Source organism: Diadema setosum, chromosome 20 (assembly GCF_964275005.1).
Source record: "Diadema setosum chromosome 20, eeDiaSeto1, whole genome shotgun sequence".
NCBI classification, from domain to species: domain Eukaryota; kingdom Metazoa; phylum Echinodermata; class Echinoidea; order Diadematoida; family Diadematidae; genus Diadema; species Diadema setosum.
This window is the reverse complement of record NC_092704.1, coordinates 28493672-28516586: the sequence shown is the minus strand read 5'-3', so window position 1 is coordinate 28516586 and position 22915 is coordinate 28493672. Positions and strand designations below refer to the sequence as shown.

At 39.8% G+C, this 22915-nt stretch overlaps 1 protein-coding gene across 1 annotated transcript in view; it reads right to left on the bottom strand.

The window, feature by feature from the left end:
- Positions 1-22915, bottom strand: part of LOC140244111 (histone deacetylase 4-like) — a 149084-nt gene that overhangs the window by 63925 nt on the left and 62244 nt on the right. The window contains exons 3-4 of the mRNA XM_072323756.1: positions 17215-17283; positions 12388-12590 (exon numbers count right to left, since the gene is read on the bottom strand). Coding sequence (XP_072179857.1) covers positions 12388-12590; positions 17215-17283 — 272 coding nt within the window. The remainder of the gene's footprint in view (positions 1-12387; positions 12591-17214; positions 17284-22915) is intronic.

Here is a 22915-nt window from a genome sequence, read left to right as displayed (position 1 = left end):
AGGGCCTAATCCTGCCGCCCGCACAGCTACAGTAGTACAGCTTGCGCTAGCGCTATGCTCGCGGGGCGCCCCGGCAGAAAACACGTACAGCGTTACCACTCCAGGCTCACGCGACTGTTTGTTTTCACTCCACTGCTGTCCATGACCCCGTGACACGCAAAATACCCGGATGTCCGACCCTGAGTATACTCGGGACTAGTCTTCAACAGGTTAAAAGAATATTACTGCCACACAAAATCTTTTACAGTATAATCTTTTTTATACTTGACAGCTAATTTGAAGTATTCTTCTTCTTTTTTTTTTTTTTGGGTAGTACAATATGTAGTAGTTTATGCAACTAATGAGTCCTCGCTGCTGTGAAACTTATTGGCAAAATGTGCGCAAATCCATCTCATCTTTGTGGATATCCATGACTTCATGTAACTGTGTTGTTATTGTTGTTGTAGCTCTTGTTGCTGCTGCTGTTGTCGTTGTTGTTGCTTGGGATATTTTGCTTGTTCACAACTTATCTTTTCTCTTCATCTCTCCCCTTCCCTCACCCCCCCCCCCCCTTTCTTTTGACTGTTTTGTTTATGGGATGTTAGCACTCTACTTGATTTGGCAATTCATCAGTATCACAAGGTCTATGTAAATTCATAGTAACTGTACTAGACATAGAATTGTCCTATCACGGGATACAAAACTTAGATCTAGCGCAACTGTTACTGACAATAGTATTGATGTCAATATTGAAAGTAATCATTATAAAGTAGAACTGCCAAGTAATCTGCTTTTTGAGGGCCTATGTGGATGCGCCAGAGATACAATAAAAAAAAAACAAGGATGATAATTGTATACACAATGACCACTATACAAGGGCAGCTTCAGTCACTGTCATATCATGATCAAGTTCTCGTGCCAAATCGCCCCGGGAAAAGGACAAGTGTGCCACTCTACAGACAAACATTGGAGGTACTAAGGCCATTCGACAATGAAGAGATGATTACGAATCGTACCCATGCACAATGTATACTTGGCATCAATTCAATCATACCAGAGTATCATAATGGGTACACTTAAGGTTCCAATTGCAATATTCAACAACCCCATACAACAATAATTACGAGAAACAAGCAGTCACTCAGCCTTCAGCCTGTGGTCATGATACCTGGCTATCTGTTTACAACTTACTTATCATTACGCAAGAGGATTCTAAATGCTTATTATTGTTGTTGTTGTTGTTGCACTCTTTTCGTTTTTGTGTTTTAGTGTGACAGAAAAGCCTGTACATGCACAACAACTCCTATGTGATATTTTCTAGCTATCATTGAAAGAATTGTTTATTCACTAGGTGCATACAAACACTAGTCACATTAGGCTACAGCCAATGTGTAGTCTGTCCTACAAAAGGAATTATATACAAATATCTTCTTCTTTTTTTGTGGAGGGGAAGGGAGTGAACAGTGGTTGAAATAATCACATGTTGCGCTATCTAATGCTTGACATGATAAAGTAATGCACATCAAATATTTCATTTCTGGAATGAATCACGAGCTACATCAATATCTTTGCAGCTAAACCAAACATATTCATACACGTCATGTTACTTGCACAAATTTGCTGAAAACCAGAGTAGCTAAAAAGAAGTTGGTTTGTTGTTGTTTTTTTAATCCCCATGCTTAGAGAAATTAAATAAATACTAGAATGAAATATCATAACAAGGATATTCCTCACAACCTAAAACCTGTTGCCATATTGACCTCGACATTTACTTTTTGATACACATCTTGGAAGAAATTTGGCAGGCATATATACATCTATATGCATGATTTCCTTGTCATAATTTCCTGTGGAAGGTAGTGTGTCAATAACTGCTTCACAGCTTTCAAGCTTGTTTTCACAGGAGAACGGGTTCCTTTCCATTTGGCATACAACCTGCATGGGAGAAGACCCCGCAATGTGATGTGTTCGCCAAATCACATCTGTCAAGCGTTTTGTCAAGGAACGAAAACTCCATCGGATGAATAATGAAACGATCAATTAGCGATTCCAAGGTCTTCGCTCAACGCCTCATCAGCCGAACACACACACACACACACACATGAAGGAGGCAGAGGGGGCCGATAATGCAGTTGGCAGCGCCACGCTCCCGTGTAGATGATGGCATGAAAAATCACTTATGGTGGCAAGCAAATATTAGCCTGGTTCTCAAAAAAAAAAAAAAAATGATTCAATGCACAAACTAATTCTCTCCTCACCCCCTGCTTCCTTTAAAAAAGAAAAAAAAAGGGGGGTGGGAGGAGGGGTGTTAACGTGATACATTACACTACACACATACATACACAAGCATGCTTTGCTGTTGCATTATATAAAGCAGGATCACTCGCAATCCCAGGTCTTTCATATGATTTTCACATTCCCATCAATTTGAGCCATGTGTGAATTCAATTTGCCATGAAGCGGCGCACCCGTCGTACCATGAGACCTTTTCTTGTCAGTCACGTCAGTCAGTCAGTCAGCGCGCTATTTGCAGAGACTGTATTAAGCTGTGCTAAAGCAAATCCATTACCATACGCTGTGTAGATTCGATAATCCATGGCCCGATGACGTATGCCTATATGCACTCAAACAAGTTTCAGTTTCTAGGGATCGGGCAGTGCATTTAGGAATTTCATAGTGACATAGCATTTCACAGATTTCTTTGTTTTATTTTCTTCCTGCAATCAAGCTTTCTGTTCCTTGATATATAAACAGCATTCCCAACTTAGTTTTGTTTTGTTCTGTTTTGTTTGTTTGGGGGATTTTGGCAAATTTCAGTAGGGCTGAAAGGTTGCTTTTCTTCCAAGGAGAATGAGCTAGCTCATGACTTACAGTTTGGGGTATTTCAAGCTCCTGAAATAGGGTCAACAATATGGAGGAATTATTTCAAGTTTAAATGATTTTGATTCATTCAATACCTGCAAAATCTCAAACCAGTCCATCTACATGTAGTCCATCATCTCTCCAATGACTTCAAGAACTTAAACAATTTCTAAATCAATATCATAAGCCATGTCATGAGGTGATATATAACTTTGCACACACAATTTCCCCTAATGCATCATTCCACCTGACAGGCATCATTTGGTTACGGCCTTTGAAGGGATGGTATAGTTTGGGTTGAGGTAGGGATTCAGATTTTAACTTTTTGATTTTTTGAACATTTTGATTGGGAATCATCATTTAGACTTCACAAGAAAATTAATCTAGAAGAAATAAGGTTACTGATAGTTCCGGAAAGAGTACTCTTAAGCATATCCCACATCAATAAGTATTCTAAACTGTTTTTCGCATGGCTATTGATGAAAAATTTCCAATAAAACTTGTTCTGTTAGGGTTTTTTTTTTTTTTTTAAATATGAGTAATGGAAAGAGACTATGAGGACAGAATTTTCAATCAAATAAAGTACAGGGATCATTAAGTTATGCAAGACCCAGCAAATTACAGAACTGATACCCAATATTCTCTCCAAACCAAATGCTATATACATAACAGGATTTGACACTAGCTTTTTTTTTGTCTAGTGGCCTGTTTGGGCCAATAAAATCTCTGAATCTGTCACTTTGGTGGTGCGATAAAGATATGTAATGGCCTGAAATAAAAGCAAAAGTGACAATCCATTTTGAATCTTGGTTGCCCTATCGGGCCACCGAAAGACAAATTTGGTGGCCCAAAACCAATTTTTAGTGGCCCCGGACCACCAGGCCACTGCTAATACTGGACTCTGTATTTCTAACCATCTCTAGAGCACAAAATGCAATTACTGCGTTTATCATTATCTGCTCCCCACTAAAAAAAAAAAAAAAAAAAAAAAAAAAAAAAAATTGGTGGCCCAAAACCCATTTTTAGTGGCCCCAGACCACCAGGCCACTGCTAATGCCGAGTTCTGTATCTTTAACCATCTCTAGAGCACAAAATTCCATTACTGACTTTATCATAATTTGCTCCCTTTTCCCCCTCCCCACAAATACACACACAAAGGCCAAGTAACACAATGATAGAATAGTCTGAAACAGATTCTAAATCAACAGGGATTTTACAAGAATACTTAGAACTGTCCTATACTCTGGAAGAAGTCAATTCACAGGTTCTTTTGGTCCCACAGTGTTCATATACTGAAACTCTTTGCTTCCTCAATCCTCCTTTGTGATAAACTGCCCACAGTTGTTGAGCCCTTTGCACCACGTAAAGTATACATAATATTACGAGAGTACTACGGTGTCAGTTTCAAGTTCACTGTACTTTCCAACATTTATATCTGTTGAGGGGTTAGCTTCCTCGTCCATCTATTTTGACATCACAGCCAATTCAAACAGCACACGTCCAAGGGACTACACGTTCCAACTGTTCAAGTAGGTGCCCTCTCCCTAAATATCTTGTGATTCAAACAATCAAGAGCAGTTTGTCACGGTGCTAAGTTTGTGCTTTCACATATTTAGTAACTCCTTGTACTTCACATTTTAACTGCATACATTGTACATCCATAGAAGATAGAAATTAAAGTATGATTTCATGCCAAGTACTGCATCTTTGCTCTCTCTTGCACACACTCACACGCTCACATTTTAATACATGGCACAAGAATTTTCAAAATTTGACCAACCACTAGTATATCTTGATGTCACAAATCATGAATTCAAGAATACTAGCTAAAAGTCATTTAAATTGTTAACCTGTTGCAATACCTAATAATTGCTGGCAACATATCTGACAACAAACTTTATACAGAAATATCATAATAATACATTTCTATTTAATACTTTCTATCAAATGAATCATCATATGTCTCAAGGAGAAGGATATGCACAGGTACGTTCATACAATTTTTCATGTGGACATTACATGTTGATTTTCTCTCTAGGGGCTTTTTCCATTTCGCAGTCTTCTTTTTCTTTCTTAATGACCCTTTACAACAGTCTGTCCAAACAATGTCAGATCTAGATTGCAGTAATCGCAGTCATATCACAGGAAATATGATGGCTTCATAACTTTTTGTTCGTGTGGTAATTGACATCCTAATTCCACGAAAGAGAGTTAGGGGAATTCTACTCGAGGCACTGTTTACACGACACATAAAAAACCAGGTCCCCATGCCTTGAAACTGGGAAAAACAGTAACCACGAGCTGACTTCAAACAACACACGATGACTTCCATTCTTCGAAAGGCCATTCAACAAAACTAAATCCACTTGAGATGAGAGCAAATACGATGCCCGGTAGAGAAATAAGGAAGCCCAGGAACACAACGAACTGCAGGGTGCATGGCTGAAATCTGCTCTTGAGGTCTTTGATGTTCCACAAGAAATTATTTCACGCCATCATGTTTCTTGAGATATATTTGCCAGTGTCCCTTTTCATGGGGAATTCCAGTGCAGTTAAAGTCAGACAAAAAAAAAAAGAGGGAAATCTTCTTAGCACAACAATGAAAATTTAATGAAAAATAAGAACATTATGACATTTTGAAAGTTCATTTATTTTTCAAGAAACAGTTCTTGAACAGTCAATATGAATATATGCAAATTGTAAAGTGATGAGGTCATCCCCTCACAACTTGCTATATTATAAAGCTTGTGCACAAAATTGTGAAATTCTCAGTTTTTCACTCAAACACAATTACATCCCAGTCTAAAATCCTGATTCATTAAATATCTGATTATTATTTTGAAGTTATTCAGCCAAGAATAACATCATGTTTCACACTTCAATAAAAGAAACATTGAAATAGTGTCATATTTTTTTTTTTGTACACAATTGATAGAAAATTATGACGTGATGACATTTTCAGCTCAATCATTTGCATATGTATTCATATCAACTGTACGAGAACTTTTCTGAAAAAAACTTCGTATTTTCATAACTTCCCTATTCTTCATCCAATTTTGATGACATTTCCACTTTTATACTCATAAGATTCTACTCTTTCTTATCAGACTAACTTATAACTGGACTGGAAATTCTCTTTAAAGGTGCCACGTACTATTAAAAGGCAACGATACAAGCCTTCTTGTTGACTGGAAACTGCAAATGATAGTCGATATAAAGGCTGTACTACAAACATTGTGACTTGTCCATCAAGCATATACACTTGCATTGAGTGTTTAGTTGAATTGATTTGTTCTGCCCACTACGGAAGCACCAAATACTCGTATTACACATAACCCCAAGACTGACGGCTTTAAAAGTCCCCCTACGGCAGTCTAGGGAATGAGAATGAATGAAGTGTCTTGCCCGAGGGCACAACCGCACCAGCCAAGTGACTTGACCCACAGACCTCGAGATTGACAGTCTGTGGTCTTATCCACCTATCCACAAGGCCACCACTGCAGCTTCTTCATGAAAACTCTATATAACTATCCTAATTTATATAGACGCACCTCATAGAAGTGGTGGGGACAGAATCAAGTTTACAGTATGCCTCCTTTTAATACCCGTGATGACGAGTTCAAACCTTTCAAATTTCAAATGCATTGTAGGATCATGAACCTGTAGGGACCACGGTTGGCCATACATAATTTGAGAAATCTGACAAGAGAAAAATATTAAAGGGACTGTACAGTACTGGTTGAGGTGAGGATTCAGGTTTATAACATTTTTCAGAGAGATAATGAGAAACTTCTTGTGCAACATGAAAGAGCATGTAATTTCAAGAAGGATTCAACATTTATTTGATAAAAAATGGGCTTGAAATGGCTGAGATATCCAAAAAAGCGATCCTAATAAAACTGACAGGCCACGACTTTTATTAGAATCTCTTTGTTTTTCATTGTTTTTAGATATCTCAGTTATTTAAAAACCAATTTTCATCAAACAAACTTTTGATTCCCCTTAGAATTGTATGCTCTTTATCATTTCATAGTGTGGTTTCTAATATCTCGCAAAACGTTACAAGCTGAATCCTCACCTCAACCAGTACAGTACAGAGTTGGGACAGTGTTGACAACAATGATCTTTTTAGCAAGCACATGCATTCTACAGGCCTAATTTTTGTCCAAATTTTTGAACCTCGAATAGATGACCAAAACAGAAACAATCTCCACTACTATCACAAACTTAAAGAAATAATAATAACTAGAAAAGCACTCTGAGAGCGCAGACCTCCGCCAAGCAGTTACTTTCCACCAATGATCTTGCTCTTCCCAAAGAGATTTTTCTCCTCTCTACCACTGGGGAAAAGCTCTTTGGGCTCTTCCATAGAAATCAGTAATTCCCACCCATAGGTATACATGCTGAAAAATCGCCCAGTTTCCCAATATAGAAGCCTTTGTTATGTCAAAAACCTTCAGCTGCGCGGCGCCCACCTCTCAATAGCAGGAACTAGAGCACGCATTTTAGTGCGCATTTGAAAACCTCAAAAATGCGCAGCTTGTACTCCCAAGTTCAGTGACCCTACCTGTAACAATATCAAAAATCATTTATAAATTCCCAAAAAATAATCGGATCACTACCAAAATTTAATCATTTGTTACTTGTGTCATTCTCAAACTTTCCTGTAAATTTCATCCAAATCCGTTGACTACTTTTTGAGTTATTTTGCACACGGACAAACAAATAAACAAACAAACAAACCAACAAACCAACGGTAACAAAAACATAACCTCCTACCTTGGCGGAGGTAGTAATAATACAAATATTGGTGGCATGCTCAGGAATATACAATAAATACTTAAGGTACAGTGTATACATCCAAAGCAGAAATACCCCTTTAGAGGAATACAGACGAGGGAAGATCTTAGTTGCGAGCGAAAAATCCCTCAAAACGACGAGTTAATTTGACGCTTCCTAGAAATCTCGTTGGCAGCGCGCTAACCGCAGCCGAGGCAGGTGTGCCCGAGGAGCGTGACAGCCAGGCGAAAGCGGTAATTGAGCTGATGCAGCTCCTAAAAATAGCCCAGCCCAGTGGAGAAGGAGAAAGAAGGAGAAGAAGGACCGGCAACAGATCACTCCATTTCGGACCCACTTAAATACAGCTGGGGCAGGAAGAACCATGACAGTGTTTTTCATGTGGCACAAAATGCTTCCCCCCGCTATGAATCGTACTTGATTGCCTGTGTCTACAGACAGTCAACGGTGCAGGGCCGGTAAGATTTCAGACCCGCTGTCGCTTCTAAAAAATCGTAAACCATGCCTACCCATCTATGAACCGTACCACAAATCCCCTTTTTATCAGGTAACAACCCAAGGGATAACGCTTGAAAGGTTACGACCTCATTGCCACAAGCTGCTATGAGCAAGCCTTCCTGATTGCTGTAAAAAATAAAAAAATAAAAATACAGACCTAATTTGAACTATATCTCATCTTATAGCATTATGCATATTGCTCTGTGGAAATAAATTTGAATTTGAATTTGAATACAAACAACAATTTGAATACAAACAAAAAATTCAGTGCAGTCAAAAATAGCACTGTTAAACTAAACCTGATTCACTTTCTTTACAGGATACAAAACATCTAACCTTGCAGTCATCCTAAGATAAACAGGGTCAACTTTATTCATCTGAAAAACATGCCGTAGCACTACATCAAATTCAGTACCTGTTTTACAAAGTCTGTTCATTATATTGGGCTGTCATGATAAGCTACTGTGGCATGACAGCTGTGAGACAATTTTTTTCAGCAGAAGGGTAAGTGGCACACTGATTAGGACCGTTTACTATTAGACAAACACCTATTCTATTTCAGCTTTTGCAGCCCTCACATTTGAGATGCCAAAAAAGGCCGGTAGGAAAAGTGACCATGCACCACGAACATACACTTGTATGACACCACGCCTGCCACAATATCAAATTCACGACCCCGCTGTAACATTCATACTGTAAAGTCATATCCTGTTTATCCTCACTACTCAAAGCACATAAATTGGAGCATATTTCAAAGGCATAATGCCTTTTTTCTTTCTCTGCTTAAAATAACCTATAGACGATTTCAGCACGATTTGGTTGCAAAAAACATGCAAATGTAATTATCACACATTTTGAAGATTTAAAACAAAGCTATACATCATAGAAAAAACAACAATAACAAAAACAAATACTAGAAATCTACACAAAATAGTCAATGCAGAACATAGCAGGTTGCAAATGTTCCTGCACAAGGCGGCATCCACCCCTCCATTACCATGGTGACCAATGCAGATTGGCATCCAGTCTCAACTGACCACACTTTGTTGATCATTCAAATACATCCTACGCAAGACGAACTTTGAAATCAAAAGGGGGTAGAGAGGGAGAGCGTGAGAGGGATTGCAAAAAAAAAGAAGAAAATTTGTGAAAATGTTGGCTAGCCTGTCCTTCGGAAGCACCAACTTCCTGCTGAATGCGTGGCAACGATGTTCGGTTGCATCATACGTACTAATAGCGCATCACCTCTTGACACGAACCCGCAGCACTTATTAAGGTATCCAGCAGGCATTTTGTCATTCCCGTTCAAAATTACACCACTATCTGCAACAGGCGGCACCATTGCTGCCATATTCTGTTGAGGGTTGACGCCTCGTACAGCAAATGGGCTGTGTTGCAATAGGAGCAACTGGTGAAAAGAGGGGTTATCTTCGTAAATAGAGGGTAACTCCTGCTTTTCACACATAGTGACATATAATTCAATCTATCCTGTATCTTGCATGCACATACAGTTGAACCTCTATTATCCGGCCTCCCTTTATCCGGATCTCTCTATTATCCGGACGCAATCTCGCCGTGATTTTGCCCAACTCCTTGAGAACTCCTACACAAACACACATGAATTACATATTACTTCCAACATGATTAACATACATTACATCAAATTTCCTTCCAAATTGCTTACCCTCAGACATTTTAACATCCCCAAACATCCCCAAATGTAACAATTAATGAAAAGGTTGCAGTATACACATTACTACATGTGGTACTACAATGGGCTACATCAGTACATGTGTATGTATGTACATGTATAAAGCATTGAGTCTCCCGTATCCAGCCAAATCCCTTATCCGGATGAGCCCCGGTCCCGACTTGTCCGGATACGAGAGGTTCAACTGTACATGTATTCAGTGAGCACCTGCTTTTATAACAAACTAAAACTGGCATTCATCCCCTTTTCCCTCCACTGACAGACAAACTACACACATTCCTACACATACATTGTATGAATGAAAAAAAAAAATTGTACAAATCGAGCACCCAATAAAACACTGAGAATGATGCTGGTTTCTGCGTGAAAACCAGTGACTGCCAACATGACTTGATTTCAATCACAAGAACATCCATTCCTCATCTAATACATCAGTTTCTGTTTTTCTGACAAAGTTTCTCACGTTGGCAAGGTGGGTGGCTCACTTGCGCTGCCTCTTCCCTCTTTTCTTCACGCGTGAATTTAACTACGATTTTATATTTTGTGCAGTTTCACATTAATAAAATCCATCATGTCCCACCATAGCATTCAACTAATAGTAAACATTGGATTACAACGTCTTAAAGGAAAAATGCAAAGGCAGTGATGAGGCAGAGCTGCATGCATGGACAGCTCTATATCTTCGGCCAAGAATTTAAATTATTTTCATTTTAAGTAAATTTTTTTTTAAATTAAAACCACATGGGCACTGTTTTACCCTATATTTGGAAAGATGCTTATAAATCTGCCCTCTTATGATTTTACCTCACTTTTCATTTCATGAAAATTTACTGTTCCATTTTTATTTACTCTCAAATCTTAGAATGCGATAGTGTCCTTCTGGTTCTTACTGATGATATGAACTTTTCTGCTTCTTCTATACACCTCCTCTTAGATGCAAAAAAGAGAAAAACAAAATGCAAAACCAGACAAACATATAAATTGCCAAAAGAAGCTATAAAAATATTTCCAGCATAGAAAGACAACATAATGTGTATGTATATGCATTGCATTTACAAGACCAACATAGATACATTCTTTAATTTATATATCACTCTAGAGAGAGGTATCCTGAAGAGCTTGAACCAAAAATACTCCAAAATACTTTCATGGCTGTCTTTTAAGTGGGCTGGCATTGTCACAAAGTTAAAAAACTGGCGAGTTTTGAAGATTAATGGTTACACACATGTTTATCCCATGTCATACAGCACTGAAGGATAGAACCTTGGAGATTATTCACAAGGGCGCAGAAATTCTTCTCCAATAGGACTGAGAACAACGAACGTGTTACGTTCACCGGTCTAATCAATAACAGAAACGTAAGCAAGGACTCGAAACACAGAGAACATCTTTAATAGGTCTTCATTTTAACCTTCACGATCCACAGAGCAGTGGAAATAGAATCATTTGCATGACACTTGCAGCTTTGCGTTTCATTGTTTTGTTTGGTCACGAGCGGATAAATTTGTCCCCGTTGCCAGTACCCCTCTGATATCAAAGCTGATGCTAATGGCTCGTACAGTATGAACACTTAGGATTTGACGAATGGTAATGGTGCACAAATTGCAAAGTTATTGCTAGTATTGGCTGTTGCATATCACATTCATTTGTATGTGTGTGTGTCTGTGTGTGGGTGTGCAGAAGGCAAACATGTAGGTTTCACACCTGTAAATCAACTGGTCCTTTTTTTTTCCAGGCCCTTTCACACCAGCTCTACGAAAATATTTACATCAATCACGGGAAAAATCAATACCAAATATGGGATGCCAACAGCTTTATTGTACAAACATGCCAGCTGGTAAATAGCAGAAAGAGTTTTATAGGTCTACTTGATGAAGGTGAGTTCTTCAACAAACTCCCTTCAATTTGCAGACTGGACACCCATTCATTGAAATTTAGAAGGACTGTATTTGCTTCCATGCAGCTCCGCAAAAAAAAAATTCAAAGCAAAGTCAAGTGGGGAACACAAAGTACTATATACGTCAAGTTAGCAAGTCTAAATTTTCGCAAATCGGGACTTCCCGACGGGTTCACGAGTGGTCAAATTCGCGATCATGGAGTTGAAGTAAAGTGATGACTGGAGAAATGTACACATGCACATCACATTCATATTGGGAGCAGAGTCAATACTTTTTGTGTCTTTAAATTCACAAATAGCATGTGACTCGCTAAATTCACAAAAATAAAAACCTCATAAAATATTTGGCGTATACAGTACCATATGTCTTAAATAGCACTTGCATTGCTTTTGAGAAGGACTAAAAAAAAGGACTATATTCCCTTAGAATTGACAGAATTGAAGTGAAACAAGAAGGTTCCATATGACAGCAAACACGTAGCTGTTTGAACGTTTAATACTCATTTATATCTTTTGTTTGGGTTGCTCTCGGGTACGAGTCTCTATGGAAAATTCATTCACAGGTGTGGTAGCCGAAACATGTGCCGCGGTGCAGCCGAATTGCTTTTACCTTCCGGTAGAGGTCATCCCAGTGATAACCTACCATGATGAGCTCCTGCTGCTGCTTCTGGTGCTGCTGGGCCAGCTGCGTCTGGCGCTCCTTGAACTGGGCGAACAGCATGTGCTGCTGCAGCTGCTGCTGCTGCTGCAGCGCCATCCACTCCTGGGGCAGGGCCCGCGGGTCGGTGGCCACGTGGTCCGTCGGCACCTGGCTGCCCAGCTGAACCTGACTCGAGGCAACATCACCTGGGGGTGGTGGTGGTGGTGGTGGTGGTGGAGGTGGTGGTGATTGTAGGAGTGGTGGGGGAGTTGGAGTAGTCCATGTGGAAGTGGTGGTCGTAGTATTCGGGGTATAAGCGATGGAGGTGGAGGTGATGATTGAAATAATGGTGGTAATGGTAGTGTGGTGATGGTAGTTGCATGTATTGTTTCATCGTGGATGTGGTTGTCCAATTGTTGGTGATGATGGTGGTTGTTGAGATGAAGGTGGCAGTAGTAGTGTTTGAAGGGGTTGTGGTAGCAGTAGTTGAAGCATTGTTTTTGGGGGAGGGGGTTGGTTAGGGTAGTGGTGGAGGCAGTGATATGATGATAGTGGGAAGGGCAAGGAGAGAGGGTTAGAAGAAAGATAAAAAAGACAAAAAAATGTTGAAGGATGCTGCAACAAGATCGATACATAATTCTACCTTCATGTTTCTTACAATGACATTCATCGTTCCAGAGTCCTTTGTGTTGAAAACTTTGAAACGCACACCAGCAATTGCCATTAACATCAAATGGTGAATACCTACATATCACTCACTTTATTACCTTGGAAAAAGAAGCTTTCTTCTGTTGGTTCATGCACTTTGGTTTCATAGAGGGAAAAATGAAATGCTAATCAAACAAATGCTACTGAGCATACTCTTTGACTCCATAAAAACCCGAAGCTGACTTCCGTCAAGGATTTCCACAGTTACTAACAACAACAACGACAAGATTTTCTACATTTATAACTCAGCAAGATATCACACATTGTATGTAAATACCATAAAAGCACACACCTCCCATCCATTCATTCTTTTCTGGGGTTATGGTCGATTTGACTTGGCGCGCCTGTCAGGAAACTTTGGTCTTATCAATTGTTTACTTCAACACAAGGTAAATTCTTCCCACTTGAGTCCAATGGCATAGCCCGTATATAGCAGAGCCTTGTTAGCAGCACACTGCCAAACAAATGGGTGTAAGACTAGCATTTGGCTGCCCCTGGCCTACAGTCTACAAGTGGAACTGAGGGAACATGATCTACTTCCATTGAAATACCTCTTACTGAAATTAGATCATTGCACGCCAGAGGTACAAGACAACACACGGCAGGTTTACCCCTGCCTCTAAAATTCACCCTGGCCTTTAGATGTACACAATTGTCGCACTTGAGCCTATCTGGTTCAGAGATGCAGGATTTTGTTTGTCCACACAAATGTTCAGTCACAACCCTACAAAAAGCAAACTTTTAAACTGCAGGTGATGCTGAAAATAATACTCTGGTGAGTGGTGTTCACGCCACAGCAAAATGTATGGAAGTTGCGTGTGTTCTGCACACCTTCCATTCTGTCTCTAGCATCAAGTTCTACACTGTGTTATATGAACTACAATCTCCTGCCTAGCAAAAGGGCCCTCAAATGAGCAGGTTTGAAAAATCACTAAAAATTATGATCGCATCATGCGAAAGAACTTTCAAAACTATGTCAAATGTCACAAAGAAAACTTGTTGTACATATACTACTAGTATATTATAACTTGTTCAATGTTAGTATAAATTGCGTGTCATTACAGTCTGCCATATGTGGCCAGAAAAGGGCAATGGACCTGGGCCGCGTTTTATCAAAAGATATAACTGATTTTAAATTTCCTTACCACACAGGCTGCCATAGACTTACCAAAGAAATCAACTTTATAATCAATTTAGACTCTTCAACAACAACAAAAGAAAACAAAAAAAACAGGGCCCTGGTAAAGTTAACATGTTCTTTGTTTTGTTCTTGTTTACATTAAAGAGACATTGATGATTACGACACATGATTTTGAGAAGAAAGTTCGTGCCAAGGCCCTTCTGCCGGACAGGCGATGGATTCACGAATCTCATATTTTCACACACTGACATAATCATAGAGCAATGCTCTGGAGAGCCAGACATTATGTGTAAACTGGAATGACTTTTAGGGGTAGCATCAAATTTCCTGCTGGGCACTAAATCCAAGCTCTGAAAAAAAAAAGAAGGAACTCTAGTAGCCGTATAATATTACGGCAGCAATAAAACCAATGACTCGCATTCTTATTTGGACCTTGTGAGGAACATCACTTGTTTGAATGCATTAAAAGGTAGTTGCTTCTTTTATTCCTTTGAGGTGCTATGACTTTAAAACCTGCACGGCAATAAAAACATAGGCCTGCTACGAAGACTGGACATTACTTACATGACTTTGTTCTTACAGTCTTGTGGTGTATAACGAACGGCCAGCATGTATTCCTAGTCGGGAATTACTTAGCCTTTTGTCAAGGCCCTCTCGCTGTATGGTGAAGAGAGCCCGGCTGAGTGGGGTTGCGCGAGGGCCTTTTGAGATCTGCTTCGCATCCTTTTGTTAGCCCTTTGAATTACCGACTTTTGCTCCCCGATTTCGGGAGCAAAAGTCGGGGTCCAATCAGCGTGTCTGTCTGCTCGAACCCGATTTGAATAGAGCGAATGCACGCCGCTGCCGCAGACCTCACAGAACTCTACACACAGAGTGTGTAGAGTTCCGTGGCAGACCTCCTCGGGTGGTCAGTGATGCATGCGAACAGGCATGACCACCAAGGCTGAGGATGCGGGGAGCGCGCCATTCCATTGGTTGACCGGAAGCCATTAAAATGAGTATTCAGAAGGGTTCACGTGTCATGAATAATAATGTGTGAAGCAGATCTCAAAAGGCCCTCGCGCTGGCGCGCTCGGCTGGGCTCGCTTCGCTCGCCCATTACAGCGAGAGGGCCTTGACAAAAGGCTAGGAATTACTAGGCTGCAGCAGGTTATAAATGTATTCGCAGGAAGCGGCAAAAAAGCGACATAAAATCTGCACATTCCTCAGCATACCTGACACAAAGTTGCTGAAACTTAAGTCTGTAATATTTAGCTAAGGGAGCCTATTAAAAGATCTGACTACCTGTTCCCATTTCATCTTCAAAAATAAAACTTTAAAAATATATATCATATTTATCATGTTTAAGTTCTTTGAATATTGAAAAGAAAATTTCATCACAGTTCTGTTGAAATTCCAGAGCAAAAACAAGACATTCCCCCCTGGCTAATGGCATGCACCTACATGTAGACTCACCACATTTTTAATATCATATCACGTAATATGATTTTCTATTCATATTTTTGGTGATGTTGAAATGCCAAATAAACACTACTACTACTACTACTACTACTACTACTACTACTACTACTACTACTACTACTACTACTACTATTACTACTACTACTACTACTACTACTACTACTACTACTACTACTACTACTACTACTACTACTACTACTATTACTACTACTACTACTACTACTAATGATAATAAAACAAAATCTACAGAAATATCTTAGTTGCTTAAAGTATCCATGACAAATTCGCAGGAATATAATGCCAATGATGTGGAAAAGACAGCATAGGCCTACATTGTATATTATCTTGCTTTTATTTGACTGCTTTTCATAAAAGGAAAATCTTCCTCAAACTTATTTTTGCAAAAGTAACTTCATCAATTCAAGGTGTACTCTGATGTGACATGTTGCATAGAAACACTGGGCGATGTATAAGTTGTGAAGTCAAAGCATTGCACTGAAGTCAGTGTAAATAACAGATCTTTTCCCCAATATATCTCTGAGAAATATAGGAGAGAACATTGTCTGTCACTTGCTCTTAAAAAAAAAAAAAGAAAAAAAAAAGAAGAAGAAGAAGCACAGTTTGCATTTTGTGATATTACATCTATGCAGCATACAATTGCTATTAATACAAATTTTGTGATTCTTGCTTTGAGAATTCATGTTGAGATCCTGCTCATGCGCATATACGCAGATGTCATTACATCCAGTGCACTGAAAGTCAAGTGATACACGAGGAGAATTTCAGGCAGAAAATTGTCTTTCCGGTCTATGATCAGGAATTTTCAACTCAGAATTTCACTTTTCAATCTTCATGTAATCACTTTGTGATTAGTCTTGGAAAAATCATTGGGACTCATTGTGAGCGAGAATGCGATTACAGACGACAATTCTTTACCGCTCTCATCAAGTACCACAGGGTGCTACATAAGCACTTGCCTGGGCAAGTGAAAAATCAAATTCGGGCAAGTGTTTTCGAACAATAAGAACTAATGCTTGCCTGAATTGGGCAAGCAAAAAGTTTTGAAGCCACCTTTTTTCACTTATTCTCCCCCAACAAACCCACAAAGTCAACCATACAGAAACCTAAAGATAATGGTTGTTTTAATAGTGATGCAACACACTTCATATTTCATTTCAGCAATTTTCCAATACTTATGTGAAGAAGGCCCAAAGCAATGCAATGGGAACACTTGATCGGACCAAGACTGTTACTCCATTGTGTTTAAAAGCATGCAAATCAATGTGTGCTGTTTATTCATATGATTGTGTTTCATTAAGCCCTTGACTTACACATGATTTTCTATATATATATTTCCTTATATTTTGGACTTTCTTTTCGCGCAAGCAAAAATCAATGTTCAAGCAAGTGTTTTGCTGCAAATTTGAAAATCTGCTTGCCCGACCGGGCAAGTGTAAAATACAGTTATGTAGCAGCCTGTATCAGCATTTTTTTAAAAAAAGAAAAAGACGAAAGTATACCTTTGAGATGCATGTTGCTGATCTGGCTTGCGATGTTGACCGCTTCAGAATTTGGGCCTAAGGCTGCTTCTGGAGTGGATTCCACACAGACAGGATGGAGAAAGAGAGAGGGGGAGAAGCAAAAACAAAGATAAAATAACTGAGGTGGCCTTGTCTTGTGCTTCCAATTTAATACAGCAAGGACACACAAAAGGCTGAAACCAACACTGAGATAATGTAAACATATAAATACTGTATATACACAAAAAAAAAACAACAACAAAAACACAACAACCCTACATCAGTCAGCTTTGCATAATTCAGATACCCTGTACCTGGTCTATACACTCAAAAAATAGGCCTGACTGCTCAAGGAAATCAACGTCTGACTGAAGCACCAGTGCAGCAACTCTAGCGATGTGAAGATTGCTTCTTTATGCTACAAAACATTCACAGATTTTTTTACCAGCTTGATGAATACAAATTGTACTACAGTCTTTGTATGTGTAGCACCGCATGGCTTAATTTTGGAAAAGCCTGGATACTGTCGTCTCTAGGTCCCCCCCCCCCCCCACACACACACAATGTGTTGTTTCTGAATACTAAAGAAGCTTGCCAGGAGTAGTAAAAATCTAAATGCATCATACCAGGTCAGTGCAATGTCATAGCTAGGATTTGATGCCGTAAAGCAAGAAATATTCGCGAATTCAAACCGATGGTCGTTTTCACAGCATCAAATTTTCACAAATTGCTTCTGGCATCCAATACATTACAATTGTATAGTGTAGACACAAACTTTCGCGTGCATTTTACTTTTGCAGATCTTGGCTCTCGCGAAATTAGAATACATGCAAACATTTCTGATGTTAAAGTACCCTGTGTTAATTTCTCAAGTACTCTGATCGGGTCTCGGTGTTCAAACTGCACTTCAAGCTCAAATTTCCCATTTGGTTTCAATCATGTGGTCATTATCCATGTAGTATAACACATTATGAAGGCAGAAGCTCGCAGGGAAAGAAGCTTGTATAGGGAAAGACACAAAGTTCCGAGTCATTATCATTAGATACTTTCACAAGGACATGGAAACATATATTAGAGGACAATCTATCTTATCATGAACTGCTCATTCCTGAAGGAAACCAAAAGAAACATGACAATACAACTACCACAACCATCTCATGAGCGGAAGAAACTAATTGATACAGAACTCGCATTAAATTCCTAGAAATGATAATGACCAAAACAAGCCTGCTGCCTTCCCCATGTGCATGTTTAATACCAGGAAATTTACATCAGGTGCCCATTTCATTCGCCATTGCTTGAATGCTGTCATAATTGACGTAATGAATGCCATGGTAGTGACTCGAATCCTAACATCTGATTGGTTGCTGCATGGCTGCTGCCATGGCAACTGCAATCATTGTAACTTGCACTAGTGGTAAAGAGCTTTATGACATGGCACCTAGAGCAATTCTTGTTTGTTATAACAAGTTGTTTATTACCATGGCCAGTGTCATGCAACCTCATACGTACTTTGGCACTACCGTACAACAAAATACACATTGTTGTTGCTAGGCAACACTTCACACCGACTGACGGAACACACATACTTCCAGTTGGGAAATCCCACCCCCACTATCTTTCCTTTTCTTTTTGACTTCCGGACAGCTGGACCTATCCATGCTTTTGGGGCAGGTGACCCAAATTCTACAAGCGTGGTATTCCAATACATCCATATTTCATTCAGATCACAGAGATACATCGGCAAGCACACACAAACACATACACACACAAGCACATACTCAATTTTCATCCAAACACACTTTAAAACATACAGGCCCTGATCACACTCTGAATACTGCACAGGCTATTGTTCCTTCTTCCTACTGAATAGCATCTGACATTTCAGATAATGCAGCATGACTTTGTGACAAACAGCACATAAAATCGTATCTCCATGGTCCTTTGTTCAAGCAATCATGCATTCTATGTGTAGGTAAAGTGGACTCCCCCCCCCCCAAAAAAAAAAAAAAATAATAATAATAAATACATAAACAGCAGTAATACTTGTTTAAATAAACATCAACGCCAAATAGACACTTCAGGTGCTGGAAATTCTCAAGGAAGACATTGGTATAAAAAAAATAGATAAATGTTAATTTCCATTTCTCCATTAAATGGGAGTACAAATATGTTTTAATAGACCTTTCCTTCTCAAGAAGCATGCAAGAGTCCAATCATAAATGCTATTTTGAAATACGAAGTTGAGAAATCACAATAGACATGCACATCATTGTTCTGCCCATTGCTCTGTTTATGTGTATGTGCAACTGCTCCTGAAAAATATATTGGCTGCAGGAGATGACGATGATGACAAAGAAGAAGAAGAAGAAGAAGAAGAAGGAAATAAAATAATCCCAAGACTTTGATTGGCCCTTGGTAAGTGCTGCAAGATCAAAATTTGATTACATTCCCCCCAAGCCAATTTTCCCTGTGGCAATTCAGACAACAATGATCTCTGTTGTTTCAGGCCAAAACAAAGGATTCTAACGTACAAAATACAACTTTTACCCTAACCCTACAACCAACCCCTCCCTCCCCCCCCCAAAAAAAAACAACAACAACAACAACAATTTTCGAACAACATCGAGTTAGGTACATAGGAAAAGAAAAAATTTTTCATCATGTACTTAACACAGAACATGGGTCTCATAGGTGACTGGATCTATGGCGCATGACAAAAAACATGCTGTTGCTCATAATTTAAGCAGGGAGGTCGGTGACGTCAATTCCTTGTTGCCTCAAGAGGGGCATAGGACAGAGAGAGAGCGAGAGAGAGAGAGAGAGAGAGCGAGCGAGAGAGAGAGAGGGAGAAGTTAGCCTGGTCTGTTAAAGTTTGTTACTGATCGGTATTATGTCCCATCTATCAACACATAATGTACACACACTGGAAGTGGAACAATGTACACATTGGGAGACAATGGTCGCAAACGTCTGTGGTTTCTTGCTGAACACAGGAGCCATACTACAACACACCTCAGTCAGGAGGTTCTCAACACAAACGCTTCCGCACTCCCTCCCTCCTGCGACTGCACGGGCAGGCCAGATGCGATAGCAATCGAATGCGCTGAACAACATTAGTCCAACCCGTTCCCCCTTCACACGACATCATCATAAAGATTCTGACACCCTTTTAATGGGCCAACTCCTTTGAATATTCCCTACATTTAAAGGTCAGTTTATGTACCAGAGTGGTAAATGGTGCCATGAAAATGACTACCATGGGGTAACTGACTCCCATCAGGCAGCCACGGATTCTTAAACTCGATAACATACTGACATTGGTATTGCAACTGACAAGTTGATGTTAGCAACTGACATGTTGATGTACACAGCTGGATAGCAAGATGTAGTCTTATTTCCAGACATCAATCAAAAGCAGGCATACCTATCCAAGTGATGTCACAGATCTTTGCGTAGTATTGTCTCCGTGATCATTCCCCACAGGGCACATACCTGCAGTAAGCTTTGAATTCATCTTCGCGTTTGATCATATATCACCTGTCCAGTTTGATTAATATCAGGAGCATCACGACGAAAAGTAAATGCCCAGCCTACAATTTATACGTGGAGCAAACATGGGACAGCCATCGCGTGTGATAACATGGCCAACATAATTTTCTGTCTAGAAAAGTGACTATCAAAGCAAGCTGTGGACACTTCCATTGATGGCCAGGTGCTCCTTTCATGGAAGCATTCGCAATGATTGAAAAATGTAGTTGTTGCAGTTACCACGGAAATTATCTCATTACTAAATTCTGATTGGTTGCTGCTTGTGTGCTGCCATAGAAACTGCAATTATCGTTGCTTACAATTGTTGTAACTCTAGGAGCTTTATAAAATGACGCACACAGCCCACATTTACCATGAAAAGAGGAAAGCACTTATATGACGAAGTAAAGTGTGACCCCAATGTCATGAAACCTACCGCTTTCTAGCAATGAACGGCCATTACGATCAGACATCATCAAACATACATTTTGCGGATTCAGCAATTGCGGCAGCATTCATCACCACCACTGCATGATTCAACCATCATTTATGATAAATAGCACACTAGTTCTTCTTCAAGTATGCAAGCTTGCATGACACATCGGTTTTGGTATTATGTCATATATATATGTAACAAGTCTGTAACTCCTATTCACTAGAAACATCACACAGCAAAATGTAACCAGTAGCATGAACTAGGACACACTTTTGCTCTGAAGCTCACTTGTCATACTGCATAATGATAGGATGAGGTAAACTTGCACATGTAGGCCCTATGCATAAAGTGGGCAAAAGTTTTGTTTCATGCTGATCCCGAACACACACCCAACGCATCCACTGTACAGGCATTACGTTTTTGAATTTGTGTACTAATTTCTAGGGCCTTGGACACAACCAGTCAAACTATGTGACATTTCAAATACTGTGATATTTCAGTGACAGCTCCAACTTTTCTTGCAACAATCTTGCAGCACAATCAAGGGGACAACACAATCACTCTGACTTATTTTGTTATATTTTATTTCACAGCCATCTGACTCTGAAGGGGTGTACATGTGCATGTGACATATACCACTTCTGATTCAGAGGATTACCGGTAACTACATTCTATGCCCAAGCGTAAAGAAAAAGGTTGCCAGGACTAACCTTCAATGGCGCTGGGAAGCAAGGACTCCGCTTTCGCTACATGACACTTTGACAGACACATTGCTCATAACATACCTCCGTGTAAATTACGACCATTTTGCCATCGATACAATTGATGCAACATAGAGCAATATAATTATTGCTGGCCCATGCATGCCTGATAGTAGCTCTTCTAATCTCAATTACACCTACTGCATGTGCATATATGCACAGCTGATGCTACATTACTGATACAGTGGACTTCATGATTTTAGAGTAGTAGAGCATTGAACGTAGTAGCCTACACAATTGCTAGGAATAATAAGCACCTGTATGGCACATACATAAAACAGAAAAAAAACAACACTACCCTGGATTTCATCAACAATCCAATTTCTTTTTCAAGTGCCGTGTAGTGTACATTGCACTAAAGAGAAAATTAAGTCTCGCGCTACTAAATGACAAGCTTCTGAATTGCTAAGTACACATCAAGAAAGTGGTTGTTTGCAAAGCCTCAAAGGAAAGAGAGCTGAAGTGAAATAGTTCTTTCTGGATGGTCAAAGTGCATTATCTTGTGCACCCTTTAATTTTCCCTGAAGAGGATTTTTTTTCCCCTCACGACACAGCATGATGAAGATCAAGCAATGCTTGTAACTGCCATCATAGAGATGGCAAGTATTTCAAACACAATGCAAGCTTTTCACCCGCATAGAGCCCTCTTTTACAAGATGGCATCTGATGAGCATGAAAAGCACATACCTGGCAAGCCGGGTCCCCAGGGCACCGGTTTGAACTTGCTCATGGGGGAAAACTGCACCGCGGATTTCGTCGCCATTTCCGAGAGCTCCGCCTGAGTGGAATTTAGTTCCGTATCCGTTGGCATGCCAAAGGGTCCGGGCAACTGCAGGGACAGGGCATTCACGGGACGTCTCAATCTCGGTGTGGTCGCTCACCGACAGATGATGATGATCAGAGCTGTGCTGGTGATAGAGCGGTCAGATTTTTCCTTGCAGAGTTGCTGGCATTGACAGAATCTGCTGTTCTG